This window comes from Lupinus angustifolius, chromosome LG11, assembly GCF_001865875.1.
Source record: "Lupinus angustifolius cultivar Tanjil chromosome LG11, LupAngTanjil_v1.0, whole genome shotgun sequence".
NCBI classification, from domain to species: domain Eukaryota; kingdom Viridiplantae; phylum Streptophyta; class Magnoliopsida; order Fabales; family Fabaceae; genus Lupinus; species Lupinus angustifolius.
In genome coordinates, this window is record NC_032019.1 from 20,721,818 (window position 1) to 20,739,221 (window position 17,404).

Sequence of the window (17,404 nt, forward strand, 5' to 3'; positions counted from 1 at the left end):
ATATTAGGTTGTCTTTCTCAATAAATATCACTTATATGAATTGAATATTTGACATTTTAATCATCCTATATATCTAATAAAGTCTTATACTATTAGCTATACCAACATATTATTAGAATGGGAGGATGATTTTGAATGCACGGAAATAAATCATAAACAATTTAAGAAGATGGAGATGAAGTAGGACAATTACGAGAAGGAATGTCCTGTGATGATGAAGTACTGGTTGAACACTAGCGCAAATGATACGATATTTATTAATAACAGTGTTCTAAAGTGCAAAAACCATGTATTAAAATTTCCATGACGTATATAATTTTTGTGTAAAATATAAAATAGTAATTTAATTATCATTAGTTTCAATTGTTAGTTTCCTAATTAGAAATCAATATTACCTTTGGAAATTCTAAAAAAAAATCATAGCTAATCAGTTTAAAAATAATAATAATAATGTTCATTATTTTGAAAACTATATTATTTATTGATCACCATTATTATTGATTATGATGATTATTTTTATGACGAATATGATTTAATAGTTAGTTTTCATCTTAAAAAATATTATTATTTAAATAAAACAAATTAGCTATTATATTTTTCATAATTAAGACATTAAAATAATAATAAAATATTAAATTAGTAAATAACGAAAATGAATATCAATATTTTCTTATAAAAACCATGCATTGTAAGAGGTATTAAATAATTATGAAAATAAATTAATAGCAAAAGGTTATATGATTAAAATATGTGAAAGCAAATATTATTGCAATTTTGGCCCGCTAATCTTTGTATCCTACCTGCACAAAAATAATAGCAATGAAGAAAAAAAGCTTTACATGAATTAGCAATAGCACAATCACAAACCATTGTTAAAAATCTTCACTTGGTTGATATGAAATAAATGGTATCAACCCCCTTTTATAATTAAGAGTCTCAATAGTAGCGCCAAACTAATTATATTAATTTTTCTTTAACGAGATTAGTCGTCAACTTTTTCCCTATCGTTGGTCTTTCTCAAATTCTTACCAAATGTTATGACATGTGACAATGGTTGATAGGAGCTAATCTACTCTCCAGTAATAGAGAGGGAAGTATTGTAAAAATAAAACAAAAAAATAAAAGAAAACGTTAATTATACCTTTTTGTTTATATTTATTATGATATTTTTATTTTAATACTAAGTGTAAAAAAATTACTTCTCTCAGATAATATGAAGAAAATCCCTACTTAAGATACCTTAATCTTAAAAGTATTTTATTACAACAAATTGAGATAGGTCATTTATAAATAATTGATATAAGTTACACTTTTTTTTTATTTTCTAGGATACTATATGATTTTTCAATCTTAAAATAACTATGATTAATGTGCAATCTTGTCATGTCCAAATATGTCAGCATTCAACATAAATACAACTTCTATCATTTTGCATTTTTGCTGATTATGGGTTTGGATTCTGAATAGTCCAACATTAAAATATGAGATAAAATGTGAATTTTATTATTCATAATTTTTTTATGTAAAATCTACATCATCAAATTTTTTTTAAAGAATATATGTTATTATACTATAGAGGATCTGGATTAGCATGATAGAAAAATAACATTTTAACCATCATCACAAATTAAAATCTCCACACATTTATTATTATGAAGAAATATTCCAAATACAATCAGCAATGTGCTTAAATTGATTGCGGAAATGAATAATACGACTTTAAATAATTCTTTACAATCAATCTTTATTTTTTTATATAAAAAATTTAACATTTAAAAATTCCGCTTGTAATACGCGAGAGACTTGCTAACCGTAAATTAAATTGATAACAGATAGTAAATTCATCTTTGTGGTTGATACCTCTTCGGTAAAATGTTGATACTAATTCAATGTTAAATTGAGATGATAATAAAACTGTTCAATAAAATTGACTGGTCTATTTACTCTCCAGATCTTTTTGACACATGACCATCAGATACTATAATCACAACAATAAAGTAAAATAGAAACTAAAAACTAAAAGAAAAAATTAGGGGATTAAAATTAAAATCGACAATGTTTAGAGGAATTAAAAGTTGATTAAATCAAATGTCATTAAAGATTCACTTAATTGTATATATATTCCTCTATTTTTTTATTATAAGACATCTCGAATTATACTTAGATTACCTATGTCATATTTATTATTATTTTTCTCATTCACTCTTATTAAAAGGTTTGACTATCTTAGTTTTTTTATTATTAAGACTATTAATTAAAGGAAAATGATTTTTTTTGTACTAACCAATTATATTCTTTTACTTTTTTTTAGTAAGGAACTAATTATTTCCAAAGTTCGTTGATGTCCCTTCTAATAAATAAATGTTGATCTTAAGAATTGGGTTTTCGACCTTGGAGATCCAGTAATACTTCATACGTACCGTTGTTGGTTAAAGGAAAATGATTTGCTTATGAAAAAAGAATTGGAAATTTATCAGTACTAGTGTGTCGATCGGTACTCCATATCAGTCACCCACATTTTTTTTTGTGATATAGAATGCAATATATAAATTCAATAGATAGTGAAACTTTAGAAGATAACATGTGCTAATTAATATGATATACATAAAACTTATGCGAATTTCTCATTTTGTATCTCTAATAATCATTATAGATGTTTTTTTTATGTTATTGTTTGTTTTACTTGGGATGAGAAAGAGAAAATATAGAAATAGGAGAATATGTGGAAGATTAATGATATATTAATATAAAAAATTAAAGCAATGAAAGTTTAAAGTAGTTATTAATAATACAAAAGATAAGTTTGAAATACAAAAAATATATCATAGTGATAGTTATTTATTGTTTTGTCTTTATTAATACTAGTGTGTACAGATACTTCGTGTCTGCCGGCGAATATTGTGTGATACTACATATTCAGTTTTTATATATTTCATTTTTTTGGAATTAGAATGTATTTGTTGTGTTCGGTGTACTTTATATTATATTTTTTTTATGATAATGTTTAATTTAATGTAAGATATGTGGTTAATTAATGTATTGGTGGTGGTTGCTTAAGATTATATATATAGTTTTTTTTTGTAAAAATTAAATAATGTGAATGGCAAAATAGGAAATGAAAATTACACCATGAGAGAAGTTATTTCAAGTTTTGGCTTTATATAGTACTAGTGTTAACAAACACTTCCTGCCTGCCGAACAATATTGCGTGGTATTATATATTTCATTTTTTATAATTAGAATATATTTGTTCAATGTATTTTATATTATAATTTTTGTGTGTTTATGATAATGTATAGTTTAAGGTGAGGGATGTGGTTAATTAATATGTTAGTGATGATTAATAAGGATTATATGGTTTTTTTTGTAAAAAATAAATAATGTGAAGGGCAAAATAAGAATATATAAATTATGCCATGGTGGTGGTTACACCATGTTTTGGCTTTATATATAGTATAGAAGTATAGAAGTATAGATAGATAATGGTACTAGTGTGTATAGGCACTTCGTGCTTGCCAGCAAATATTGTGTGATACTACATATTCAATTTTTATATATTTCATTTTTTTGAATTAAAATGTATTTTTGTGTTCGGTGTACTTTATATTATATTTTTGTGTGTTTACGATAATGTTTAATTTAAGGTGAGATATGTGGTTAATTAATGTATCAGTGATAATTGCTTAGGATTATATAATTTTTTTTGTAAAAAGTAAATAATGTTAAGGGCAATATAAGAAATGAAAATTACACTATGAGATAAGTTATTTCAAGTTCTGGCTTTATATATTATTAATGTGTACAAGCACTTCGTGCCTGCCGGTCAATATTACATGGTACTACATATTCAATTTTTATATATTTTATTTTTAGAATTAGAATGTATTTGTTATAATTTTTATGTATTTATGATAATGTTCAATTTATTGTGAAAGATATAGTTTATTTATGATTATATGGTCTTTTTGTAAAAATTAAATAATGTAAAGGGCAAAATATGAAATGGAAATTACACTATGGTGGAAGTTACACCATATTTTACTTTTATATATAGTATAGATATAGATATATAGTGTGTGTATATATATAGTGTATATATATATATATATATATATATATAGATAATTAACATAAATAAATGATGAAAATGTGGAAGCATGATAGAGGGTGGTTAACAACCATAAATAAGAATGGCTCCACCGTGAGCTGTATGTGAAGGCGTGTAAGAGAATGCAGTTAATGACCGTTCAAATGAGAGCCAGGGCAGACACCAACTCTGTTGAAAAGACTCAAGAGTGACTCTTTTGTGAGAGAAAAAATTGTCTAAACTAATTAATTTTTAATATGTTGTTAAAATTATATTACTTATTTCTACATATATGTATTTTTATACAAAATTTTCTCATTTATTCCATAACTAAATCTCTCATACAAATTATACTACAAAATTTCTGATACAAATTCTCCTATATTATAATTAATTTATAAGTAATATTTGTATTATTATTTCATTTTCTTACAATTTTTTGTATTATTAAAGATTTCTTCTATCATTTTTAGGTAAAGAATTAATGTTTTTTGGATTGTGTGACTGTTCTTCCTGACAAGTATCGCTCACAAAAATTAAACATTTAATAGTTTGATTATTAAGAGAATCCAACAAAATCTTACACTACTATACTAAAATTTTATCTGTATTTTCTTATGATTTGTAAGAGTCTATACATGTTAAACATTATAACATGTGGCATCTAATTACTATCCTCTACAACCACCACTCATGCAATTAACACCTCCCCTGGACCCCACTCCAACACCAAAACCAAACCAAAACCTCTTCTTCCTTGTTCAATGCTTCAACGCTTATGTTGTTTTTGTTTCTTTATTAGTAGAAGTTCTTCTTCCTTACTTTTATTTCTTTTCCAATCCCAATTTTCATTCTATTCCATTATATTCTATCTCCACTATCAATTTGAGTTCAAAAAAAGAAACAAAAATAAGCTATAATAATTTAGATGAAAAAGTTCCCTTGATTGCTCAACTTTATTCATGGGTATTGTTGTTTGTACCCTCTGTTCTTCTTTCTGGAGACTCCAAAGGTGAGACCTTTTTATATGGTTTGTGATGGGTTACTATTTTCATATTGCTTCCTAAGCTTAATTCAATTGCAAATTTAATGGTAATATTTAAAAAAAAAAAGATTTTTTTATATAGTTGCCTAGTCAATGTGGTAGGTTTCAATTTTGTGAAGCGGGTTCTCTTACCCTTTTCTTCATTTTGACTTGTTATGTTGTTTTAGAAAATTTATTGTGCTTCAAGTCAATCAAACAGAATGAAGAAAAGGAATTTGAAGTGTGTTTTTATTTTCCAGTGATTGGGGTTAGGGGTTGTTGGATTAAGAGTTATGCTTGTTTGCCATTACTTCACAATTTTGTGTTTGGTTTTCTGTTACGGAATTTCAATTTACTGCCTTCAGTGTAGTCAGATCATGATTATAAATTGTGGTTGCAGTTATAGAATGATTATGTTAAGTTTACCGAATTACGGAACTTTGGGCTAGGATTGTTGCAATTGGCGACCGCAATTTAAAACCTTGGTTAGGATAAATTTTGTTGGAAATTTCAAGTTTGTGATTCTCTTGATTTTTGATTAATCTATATGCATGATCAGAGATCTGAGGGTACTGAAAAGTTTGTTTTTGTGATGGCTGTGGTTTAAATTAGTTTGTAGTACATTGCTGGAATTTGTTTAATGTTTACTCTGGGCAGAATTTTGAGTCAAGAGAAACTGTACGGGAAGCAATATTAGACATAGGAGAAGTGAAATCAAAAGGAATTTGAAGGGAGGAAAATGAAGTGCCTAAACTCGGGGGAACGACTAGGAGGAGGAGTAGATGAAACGGTTCCTTCATCTGAATCTGTTGCAACCAAGGATTATTCAGCAAGTGGGCTTTCTTGCCTACCTGGACAAGTTAACAAGAAGCCGGACACTGGCAATATAGAAGAAGCTGAATCATCCCTACGTGAAAGCGGCGTCTTGAACTATGAGGTTGAATTCATCAAAATGCTTTTCCTTTTATGTTTATTGTTATAGTGAATAATCTGATTTAACTGCATTTATTCTTTGTTATTTACTCCAGACCCTAGGGAGTGTATATACAACAAGCTTGTGTATACCCAATTAGCCGTGCGTTTATTTCTTAAACTGAATAACTTGGAGCATACCTAAATGATTTTTTTATTGGTAGTTTATTTATATTGGTGTAAACTGCATTCAGATCTTTCTATTTATGCACTTAGATTTGGAAAGTCTGCTACTGTCCAAGTTTTTTTGACAGAATCCTTCATCTTAGTTCATTTTATTAAATATGATATGACCAAGGCAGTGGTTTCCTTCATACTATGGCAAATGCATGTAGTTGTCTGGTAATGAATTTAATGGTCTAGACTTTTTCCATTCAATAAATTTCTTTGGGACTTGTTTTAAATTTAGTGATTATGGTTACAATTATTATTCAAAGAAAAATATTTCTGTAATCTGCAGGAAGCTAGAGCTCTGCTAGGAAGGTATGAATATCAGAAAGGAAATATAGTAGCTGCTTTACATGTCTTTGAGGGAATAGATATCGGTTCTGTGACTCCCAAGATAAAAAATTCCCTTTCTAGAAGTGGAGAGCGCCATAAGAGACATTCACAGAATCATGCAGAATCGCCGATGTCTAGACATGCTGTTGGCTTACTGTTGGAAGCAGTCTTTCTAAAAGCAAAATCTTTGCAGGTTCTTGAAAGGTTTAAAGGTACCCTCACTTGTTTGATTCATAGATTTTTTTTTGTGTGCATCCTTTCTGTGTGGTCCACATTTTTTCCCGTTGATTAACATCTGTCTACTTTTTTAAACAATGACATTTCTTTTGAATGCTAATTACTTTTGTTGTCATTTTTTATATATATGGTCCTGTTCTTTTTATTTTGGGTACTACCAAGGGTATCCCCTCACCTTTTTTGGTAAGGAACTAATCCCTCTCGGGTTGCATGACTGCCTCTCCCAACAAGTGTCGCTCCCAGGAATCGTATCCATGCCCTTTTGGTCTTTATGGGGATCCAGCGGGGCCTTACATTACTAGACCAACGCCTTGTTGGTCTATATGGACCTGTTCTAATGTTGCTGATGTGAAGTATGTACATTATGAGATAAAACTGTCAAGTCTAGAAGATTCTTATTTCTATAACAACAACAAAGCCTTAGTCTCGTTCAGGGGTCGGCTAAAGATAAACTCTCAAGTTTTAAGATTCTTATTTCTATATTAAATTACATTATATGAATTATGACAAGTGCTGGGCATTGGTTTCAAACTTTCAAGTTTCAACTATCAATCCAAAAGACAATGCAGTTGCCTTAGCACCTGTATTTGTTGTTGTTTCATTGTGATTTGTGAGTCATTTGGAAATAGTCTCTCCACCTATGGGGGTAAGGTTGCATACATCTATCCTCCCCATACTCTATCAAGTGGGAGCCGCCCTTCATTGTGACTCATCTGTTATGTAAATTATTGCACTGGAATTGACAGGACATATTGATATAATAGATTTCTGGATTATATTTGCATATGCCCCCACCCCCTGATTTACAGCATAAATTTGACTGACATTTGTGTTAAATAATCCACTGTCTCTTGAACTTCGCAATCTAGAATTCTGGTGGTTTAAAAGAATCACAAAATATGGAAGTGTTAAGCTATATGAGATTCCAAAGTGTAATGTATGTTTCCAAATATTCTTGCAGAAGCTGCTCAGTCTTGCAAAGTTATTCTGGACATAGTGGAGTCTTCGTTGCCCAATGGCTTGCCTGATAACTTTGGTGCTGAATGCAAATTGCAGGAGACTATGAGTAAAGCAGTTGAGCTACTTCCTGAATTATGGAAACTTGCTGATTGTCCACGTGACGCTATTTTGTCTTACCGAAGAGCACTCCTTCGTCATTGGAATCTTGATGCAGAGACTATAGCAAAGATTCAAAAAGAATTTGTTGTTTTTCTTCTGTATAGTGGAGTGGAAGCAACACCCCCTAATCTCCGTTCCCAAATGGACGGATCATTTGTACCAACAAGCAATGTTGAAGAGGCTATACTTCTTTTAATGATCCTGCTAAGAAAAATCTCTCTAAAAAGAATCGAGTGGGATCCTTCAATTTTAGACCACCTTTCATTTGCTCTGTCTGTTTCAGGAGATTTATCAGCTTTAGCCAAACAATTAGAAGAATTGCTCCCTGGGACTATCCATCGAAGAGAAAGGTGCCATTCTCTAGCTCTTTGCTATTATGTAGCAGGTAAGGACTTGGTTGCACTGGATCTTCTTAGAAAATTGTTGGGTAGTAGAGAAGACCCGAAACATGTTCCAGCATTGTTAATGGCCTCTAAGATTTGCTGTGAGGAATCTAGCCTTGCAGAAGAAGGGGTAAGCTTCGCTCGCAGAGCGCTTGAGAACTTGAATGGCAGATGTAATCAGTTAGAAAATCTTGCCAATTGCTTACTCGGTGTTTCGCTTTCAGCATACGCAAAATTGGCCACTTCTGATTCTGAGAGATGTGAGAGACAATCTGAGGCACTCCATGCCCTGGAAACTGCAGGCAGAAAGACCGAAATGAAAGACCCCGTTGTAGTGTACCATCTCAGTTTAGAGTATGCAGAGCAAAGGAAGTTGGATACTGCACTTTATCATGCAAAGTGCTTTTTAAAGCTGGAAGGAGGTTCTAATATTAAAGGGTGGTTATTGTTAGCCCGGATATTATCTGCTCAAAAACGTTTTTTGGATGCCGAATCTGTCATCAACGCTGCTTTGGATCAGACTGGTAAATGGGAACAAGGCAATTTGTTGCAGGCAAAAGCTAAACTTAGCATTGCACAGGGCCATTTAAAAAGTGCTATTGAAACATATACTCAGCTTCTTGCTGTTCTTCAAATTCAGAGTAAAAGTTTTGGTTCCGGAAAGAGGCTATATAAGGTTAGTTGTTGTAATAACTTATGCTTATTGAGTAGAAATTATGAATAACAGACCTGTGTTCTTGTGATTAATACTGTTAGAATTGGATAAATGTAGTCTCCCATAAACTTGTGGAGCTGTTACGGCTGTACCAGAAATTTATCATCAAAGGTTTTATAGTTGTGAATGGAATTGTTCTGCCAATCTGTACCTTATCATATTGATTGGAAGAGTAATAGCGAGAGTACTGAAGAAATAATCATTGTTTTATTTGGTTTGACATGGATGCATGTCATGAAAAATTATAAAGAAGAATGCATAGAGTTCCTTAAAAGTTTGGACATTTGATGAGGCACGTTACTGCCAGGTTCACATGTTTATGTGACAGCCAGTATGCCCTCGGGGTGAAATTTTGTGGAAATTATTTTAACGAAGTTGATTTGAACTTGTAGGATTAACCCTCAAAAGAGCACCTTTTCAATTTTTCCTTTCTGATTTTGAAGAGGAACACATATTGTTATTGTCCAGAATATTTATCATTTTTTATTTCCTATATTGATAAGAATTTTTAATATTTATTCTTTTATACAAGATGTTACCTCGTTGAACAAGAGATTCATTTGGTTAAAATAATAGATTAGTAGTCACACCTCTCTTTCAAGAGAATGTTAGGGTTGTATATGTTCTATTCTCTTTAAGTGTCAGTGTACTGTATGATATCACAGGTAAGGTCATATATTCAAATCTAGTTGCTTACATTTTTTTTGCTTCACTACATGTGACAGGATAATAGAGATCTCACTAGGAACTTCGAAGTGGAAATATGGCATGATATTGCTTATGTCTACATCAGTCTTTCACAGTGGCATGATGCAGAGGTGTGTCTTTCAAAATCTAAGGCCATCAAGCCATTTTCTACTTCTAGATGTCACGCAACAGGTAAATTTATGATTTTTATCTAAGTTTGTTTCTCCATTCGATTTTTTCCCTGAGATGGAAATGGTGCTAACAGATTATAATTACTTGAAAATAATTGGCAGATACTGTCTGATGTAGAGTATTCTTTATTTATAGCTATGTAACATGTTTCGGTGCACTGAAGTGCCAAGAGATTACAGGATGTGATTCGTGATCGCGAGGCATGTACCCAAGTGAAGTGACGCACAATTATTATAAGACAAATAATAAAATATAACACACTAGAATATTTCATTATTTATGATGATGAACTAATCTAAGTCTATGTGACAATGTGCATAATTAAACATATTTCATGAAGTACAAAATATAGCAGCCTCAGAAATGTAAATGTAATGTGGCATAAGCAGTAAATTTTCCATTTTTGTTGTGCTTCTAAGACTTGCAGATAATGTGCTATGTTTTATTTGATCATCACAGGCAAAATGTACGAAGCAAGGGGCCTTTACAAAGAAGCTCTAAAAGCTTTTCGTGATGCTTTGGACATTGATCCTAGTCATGTACTTAGTTTGATCTCCATTGCTGTAGTTCTGAGACGGTGCAGTAATCGATCAAATCCTGCTGTCAGAAGCTTTCTGATGGATGCACTACGGCACGACAGATTCAGTGCTTCGGCTTGGTATAATCTCGGACTTCTTCACAAGGACGAGGGTACAATATCATCATTAGTTGAAGCAGCTGAATGTTTTCAGGTAGCACATTTTCTTGAGGAATCTGCACCAGTTGAACCTTTCAGATGATTGATTCTATAAAAGTAAAGGATATGAACATGTGATGCATGGTTATCCTATCTTAACTTATTTCTTGAGGTTACATGGCAAGGAACCTTCCTATAAATCCTTGTCACGATGTGGACGATCTGCTTCTTACCTTACTAGAGAGGTAAACTTATTTAAGCAAAGGTCGGCGAGCTAGTGGGTCCAGCCCTTCCCTAAATCCTGTGCATAGCGGAAGCTTAGTAGCAAAGGGTTACAACTTTCTTTTTTGCTGAGCTAGTCCCAAATAAGATGACAGGCTCTACAAGTAGTTTTGTGATGCTCAATTCATCATTCATGTATAATTTTCACTAGTTCTTGACTTCTTTATAGGTCAACCAGAAAACAATAAGAAAAAAGAACCTTGCTTAATTATATGCTTTGAGTTTGGTTTACAAGAAAGCATAAATAAATGCCAAGTACATGATCAAGATCCCAACATATTTATATATCCAAAAAGCATGGAGAGAGCTAGAAAAGTTGTATCTGTGTAGAGAAAGTGTGTTGCAATGCTTCATGAGTTGTGAACGAGGGTGAGGATGAGAGGAAAAATTGCATATTTCATCCTATTAGTTTTTTACTCAGCTCCACATAGAACAAATAGTATACTAAATGAGCTCCTATCTCTATTGTTCTGTCCACCAAACCAGTGACATGAGATAAATGGTATTAGTCCAAAGCTAAATGCAGTGAGTTAGTAATGGTAAAACCTGTTGGGAAATCCTCGTATTACATCTCTTTTAAAAAGCCAATAAAAATAGTAATTATAAAATTGTTGGGTTTCCTTAAGTGGGATTATTTTCCCCATTCATTTTTCATCTTAAATTCGTGTTCCTGGGTAGCCATTGTTATCTTGAAATGAATTCCATGCAACTATATTTCCATGTGCTCATAGATTCAATGTTAGTTTTTATTTTAAACTTGATTGTGAAAATATTGAGGGCGAGTCTCGGCATAAGGGTAATGTTGTTTGCTTTGTGAGTGTCGAAGGAAAAGCTGTCATTGGTTTTGTTTTGTTGTTGGGGTGGACTTACTTTAACGCTACCAAGCTTAGCTAAATTTCTCATCTTCGACAGTGATGCCCAAAATTAACTTTAAATGTACAATAACTGAATTGATAAACTAAAACACTTCAGCTTGGAAGTCAATTTTCCACTATTCTATTGGATGCTATATACAATTGGTTCATCTATTTTGTTTACAGTAAAATACTAGTGATCACAATGTACATAGTACAAGTTGATGTATTGGATTAGACAGAACCTTTCTTTCAACCATAACAATGGAAACAAAATGAGAATGACAACAATTCCTTCGTGTCCAATTCGTGTTCAAGAAGCAGTCCCCTTCGTGTCCAATTCCTGTTCTGCAACCATAATGCATGAATCTGCTTCTAAAGATGAGGCTAAGCTTTTATCCTTCCTTGAAATCTTCTTGGTCGAATTAAGCATTTCTGTCGTGCACTGCACGTCTGGTATTATCCCAACCTGATCTATGTCATGAAGCGCCGGTGACAGATATTTCGCTACTGTAACAAAGAGAGCTGACCCATCATGAAGCTCTGTGACACTCTACAATGAGAATGAAACATGTCACAGCTAACCACAAATGGATCATGTGTTGCAATTGAATGTTAATAACATCACTTGCAGTTGAAATGCATGTAGATGGAAAACATCAATGCTAATAACCTAGCATATATACATTGCAATATCTATTGTTTCATGCTATCCCTTATCAGCAAAATCTATGTTAATAACCATATTTAAGTACTTCAAGCATCACACCATGATCATTATTTGACAAGAAGAATAATGGTACCTGAATCTTTCCTTTACCAAATGTTTTGTTCCCTACAAGAATAGCTCGACCATTATCGTGTAATGCTCCGGCTAAAATCTCACTGGCACTTGCACTTCTCTCGTTGACCTGTTGAGGAAACAAAAGATTGCAATTACATTATATGCAAATGTAACATCAGATACCTGCAGATCCTATTTTGTTGCTCCTACAAAAGATTGTAGAATTAAAAGGAAGAGTCAATGTTATTAATATCAAGCAACTAAAGTTAGTACTGACAATCACAACAAGTGGATCGTGTGTTATAGCATGTCCATTGACCATATTAATTGGCAACATATTCCCGCTTCTATCGATTGTGTTCACTAAAGTCTCATCTCCATCTAACCACATCTGTGCAACATCGAGGCCGGCTTTTACCAACCCACCCTGCAATAATCAGAGGGAAAATGATGAGAATACTGACAGACCACTTTAATACAGTGGTGACAAGGTAACACTGAATGAATGTTTCCATCAAAGGAGTCATTTACAGGATTGTTCCGTAGGTCTAGTATGTACGAGTGCACATCTTGATTTTCAAATTCCTGAATAGCATGCTTCATGTCATCTGCAGCAGTCTGACAAAATGAATCAGGGGAGATTTATATCAGAAATGTTATATGTAAAACCAAATGCAGCAACTTTTGGCTTTATAAGGCAAAGTATTAGTACTCTCCCCTATAAAACCAAAAATTATGAATGTTGTTGCATCTAGTTGTACAAATATCATTCGAGTTTACATGTAGCTGTTCCAAAAGCCGTAAAATAGTAGTTAGTTTAAATATCTTCATTTTAACTAAACACAGAATTGCAATTTTATTTGATTGCTATTCTTTGCTCACCTGAGAGAAGGCTGACAATTTCACATAGCCAGTTTTTGTTACCTTCCCATACGGGGACGTGTGAGGGATGATCGCAACGGAAATCGGAGAGAGCTTAATAAATTCTCGTTGAAGTTTGACCTTGAAGTGTAAGGATCAAAAAAGCTTGTGAGTGCAATGCCTATGTATAACATAAAAACACCTAAAATAGAAGAAAGAAGTTAACACTTGATGAATCATAATCCTACAATGTTAGTGTCAAAATTACCTCTCGGATATCGAGGTTTTTCTCTGAGTCTTTGACCTGGAGAGGATAAGTATAAATTAGTTTCTAGTATGTTACTCAAATTCACAAGAAAGCTTGTAATGAATGGAAGAATTAAGCTAAAAATAGAAGAAAGAAGTTAACATTTGTTATGAACCTTTACTGTGACAGTTGTTCCAGCATTTCCTCTAAGCCTCTGTGCTGCAGCTTCACTATCAATACCATCAAGCCTCTCCCCTACAGAATCAGAAATGTTTTCAATTCAAAGGAAGTTACTTGTATTTACAAAACAAAAGTGGAGGAGAAAATCACTTGAATTTCTACAGATAAAAAATGTTCCAATAAATATTGGCTAGGAGCAGCTAGAAATTTATGAAATATATGTATAGTAAAATGTTCAGCAACACCAAGGAAGAGAAGACAATAACAACAAGAAGAAGCCTTCCTTACATTATATTATACCCTAAAACAATATCCATTAGCTATGGGCACTTTCTACCCCAATTTAATCTTAGCAATATTAAGGAGGATTTAATATGTATGCATGTTTTTTATATTTTCATCTGCCATTCATATGTATAATTCACTCTTAAACAAAAGTAGTTACATGTACAAAAATTTACACTGAGAGTGCATAGATATTAAACTCTATCAAGTATGCCAATTTTAGCATTTTCACACAATGACAACAATGGCTTTTTATGGTAAAGCAATAATAATTTTCATGTGATAAGCTTGGTGCATAATTCTGAAGTACTTTTTTCAAATAGACAAGTTTAGAACAATTATTATAGAAAACTTGATCTCAGTAGATTTATGAAAAAGGGAAAAATGGTAAATACCATTTATCTCAACCAATTCATCTCCTTGATGTATACCAGCAAGAGCAGCTGGGCTGCCTTCAATGCAGGATAAAACAACCTGTGATTTCAATTGCACAAAATCATAATCACAAAAAATAATACAGGTTCATTATCCAGTGATGCTGAGAGATAACATTTTTAAGATAAAATAGTAGTGAAGCAAGACAAGCATGGTTCTATGAACTATATCTAATTCAAGCCTCTTCCAGTAAAATTAAACAAAATTTTAATAAAAATGGGGAATGGGTCAATAGCATAATCATATCACCTAAGAGAAATAAGCATAAATTTTGAATGTGGTTTATTGCAAAAAAAATTAGGATGTTACCACAAGTAACTGACCAAATGTCCTGTTCTTGGCTCAACATTTATGAAGAGGCCCACTCCTTGTAAGTTTCCATCACTTCCAATTCTAAATCCTTGGTATTCCTGTAAGTAGGAATCAATGTTAAACATAACCTCAAAAGTTAACTTTTAAAAAAGAATTGGTAATCTAAGAAATGATAATGTCTGAATAGTCTTTTTCATAATCATATGTATGCTGATAAGAAGAGGCAATATAAAGTACAACATTTTGGACTTAGTTACTACTTTTCTGTTAACCAAGAAGGTAAGGTTGGAATTATGGTAAATGGAAATGTTGGTTCTATGACCTTTGGACTTATAATTCGCGTAAAAGGATCGCCGAGGGTAGAAAGCATTCCTCTGATTTTTGTATATGCTGCATCAGCTGAGTTCAAGGGAAACATTTCCACCATGGTTTGCTGCAACTTCAAATCCCAATCTACAAATAAAATTGTTGTTGTTGTTGTTGATCAATGCGTTACGGAATCATTGATAACTTCGGAACTAATCATTGAGAAAAGATTGGTTCTTTAAGTCTGGTTCAATAGGGTTTATTAGCAGATCAATCAGTTAAGTTATTCTCAACAATTAAATAATCTAAGTTGGAAACTATTTGGTGCCATTAAGAAAGTTGTTGCTTAGTGACCATTAGGTTACAGGTTCAAATCCTGGAAACAGTCTTTCCACTTCTAAGAGTAAGACTACTTACATCTAGCTCCTTAGACCCCAACAAATCGGAGCCTCATGCATTGGGCTGCCCTTTTAAGGAAAAGAGAAAAGGGAAGTCAAACACTGTTAAATAAGATAAAGCAATTAGAAATACCTTGATGATTAAATGTAGGATCAACAAATGTTTCTCGAATTACACCCCATGCTTCCACAAGAGTTCTTTGAACTGCATTTACCTAGCAAGGGAATCTTTGAGATTATGAACACACAAACTCTAATATTGCCATAGTATGCTGAAAGCTCACTACTCTTCAATTTAAACTTGGGCATTCAGATTTCTGTTAAAAGGGGTTGAGGAATTGTTTCTTTTTGTGTCAAATTTTCATCAAATTATGCCATAATTCTTATGGTGGCCTTCAAATTACAAAGGAAAATGTTCCATGCTTTTTATCTAGAAACTAAAAAGTACAATGGCATATTTGATATGAACTACAAATGCATCAAACCCATTGATACATGGTTGAAGTACATTAAAAGCAGCCATGTTATCGTACTAAAGGAGCATAATCATTACATCTACCAAATACTAAATGTGCTGGATTTACATTAATCCAGATGTGAAGCTAATACAGTCGTGAGTGATCTAATGGTTAGGATGAGAGCTTTAAAAAATGAAATAAAGGAAGTCGAGGGTTCGAGATAAATACTAACATGGTCTGGCATGGGAGAGCACTTGATTGCATTATCATTGTTGCAATTAATAATAAATATAACAAAAAAGATATTGTAGTTTGCATTTTTGATATTTATAATTATAAAAATGGCAGTTTATTGTCATTAAAATTTCGTGACGAAAAGTGTTAAAAAAAATCACATTCTCAAACTCTTTTTACAAGAATATTCAATTGAAAATTTGAAAATAATTAAAACAAAGTACTCCTTAGTCCTTATTGATTGAAACAAGAAAATAGGATAAACAGGTTATCAAAATATTTCCATATAAAAATACCATAACAATTCAATGTTATTAATTTATTTCAACTTTTTGGAGAGTATCGAGTAAAACCTTATACTGATAAAATAGGACTTGTTGGTAACGTGAAGACTAAAAGTATAATTTGATTACCTCCGGTGCCCTGGAAATAGGAAAGGCTACAGTAAGGGACTGAGCCAGAGCTGAGTGAGAATCACAGAAGACAGAAAACAAAAAAGCAGCTGAAACACCAAATCCAAAAGCACTTTTAGAAGCAGATTTTATCCACCCATCTTCACTTGACATGGACACCGACCGTGTGTAACTGTTGCTGTTGCTGTTTCTGTGACCTGTCGAGAATGAAAATCTTCGATGACTCAAAACTATGGAACTTGATTTTTTTACCTTAACCGGAATTATAGCTTTAAGATTAAAGTAACAAAGCTTGTCCATTTCTTCTTCTTATTATTATTATTGCGGAGTGGTGTTGAATCTAGAATGTAGAGAATTTCCTGTGTTGGTGTTGGTGGAGGTTACTGTTATGTTTTTGTTGTTGAATATCTCGATGCTGTGAAGTGGAGCCCACTAGAATCTTTTTCGATTGTGGCTGTGCTCGCATATTCTCCATGGTTATGCATGCCTCTACGTATCCAAGTTCCACAAAAATCTACAAAATTAAATTATTTACTAGCTTGATATAAAATTTATATATTGTTAGCATAAAATTATATACAGATGATATATTATCTACTATTTATTTGAATTATTATTTTTTGAAAAGTAAATGACAATTAATATAAAAGTATAAAGATTTATACACGCTATATCATCTATTGTTCATATTAATTACTTTTTTTAAAAGGTCAATAATAATTAAATATGAATTGTAGATGATATAATGATAATGTATAAAAC

The 17,404-nt window shown here is 32.1% G+C and overlaps 2 protein-coding genes across 5 annotated transcripts; one reads left to right on the forward strand and one right to left on the reverse strand.

The window, feature by feature from the left end:
- On the forward strand, positions 4,984-11,086 carry LOC109360753. Of its 4 annotated transcripts, none has more exons than XM_019605840.1 (6): positions 4,984-5,099; positions 5,769-6,048; positions 6,544-6,796; positions 7,783-8,999; positions 9,764-9,917; positions 10,377-11,086. In XM_019605840.1, the coding sequence occupies exons 2-6, from the start codon at positions 5,851-5,853 to the stop codon at positions 10,694-10,696; spliced, it is 2,142 nt and encodes a 713-aa protein (XP_019461385.1). In that variant the 5' UTR covers positions 4,984-5,099; positions 5,769-5,850; the 3' UTR covers positions 10,697-11,086. The 4 variants fall into 4 exon arrangements, with proteins under 4 accessions (XP_019461385.1, XP_019461387.1, XP_019461386.1 ...); XM_019605841.1 differs by having other exon boundaries at positions 5,009-5,099; positions 5,778-6,048; XM_019605839.1 differs by lacking the exon at positions 4,984-5,099 and having other exon boundaries at positions 5,819-6,048; positions 10,377-10,743; positions 10,775-11,086.
- On the reverse strand, positions 11,849-17,024 carry LOC109359490 (carboxyl-terminal-processing peptidase 3, chloroplastic). The gene is made up of 12 exons (XM_019604179.1): positions 16,643-17,024; positions 15,671-15,752; positions 15,156-15,286; positions 14,845-14,931; positions 14,482-14,560; positions 13,797-13,876; positions 13,643-13,678; positions 13,396-13,515; positions 13,045-13,131; positions 12,791-12,940; positions 12,533-12,640; positions 11,849-12,282 (listed from the first exon to the last, which is right to left on the reverse strand). Exons 1-12 carry the CDS (start codon positions 16,940-16,942, stop codon positions 12,043-12,045), a joined length of 1,500 nt encoding a protein of 499 aa, XP_019459724.1. The 5' UTR covers positions 16,943-17,024; the 3' UTR covers positions 11,849-12,042.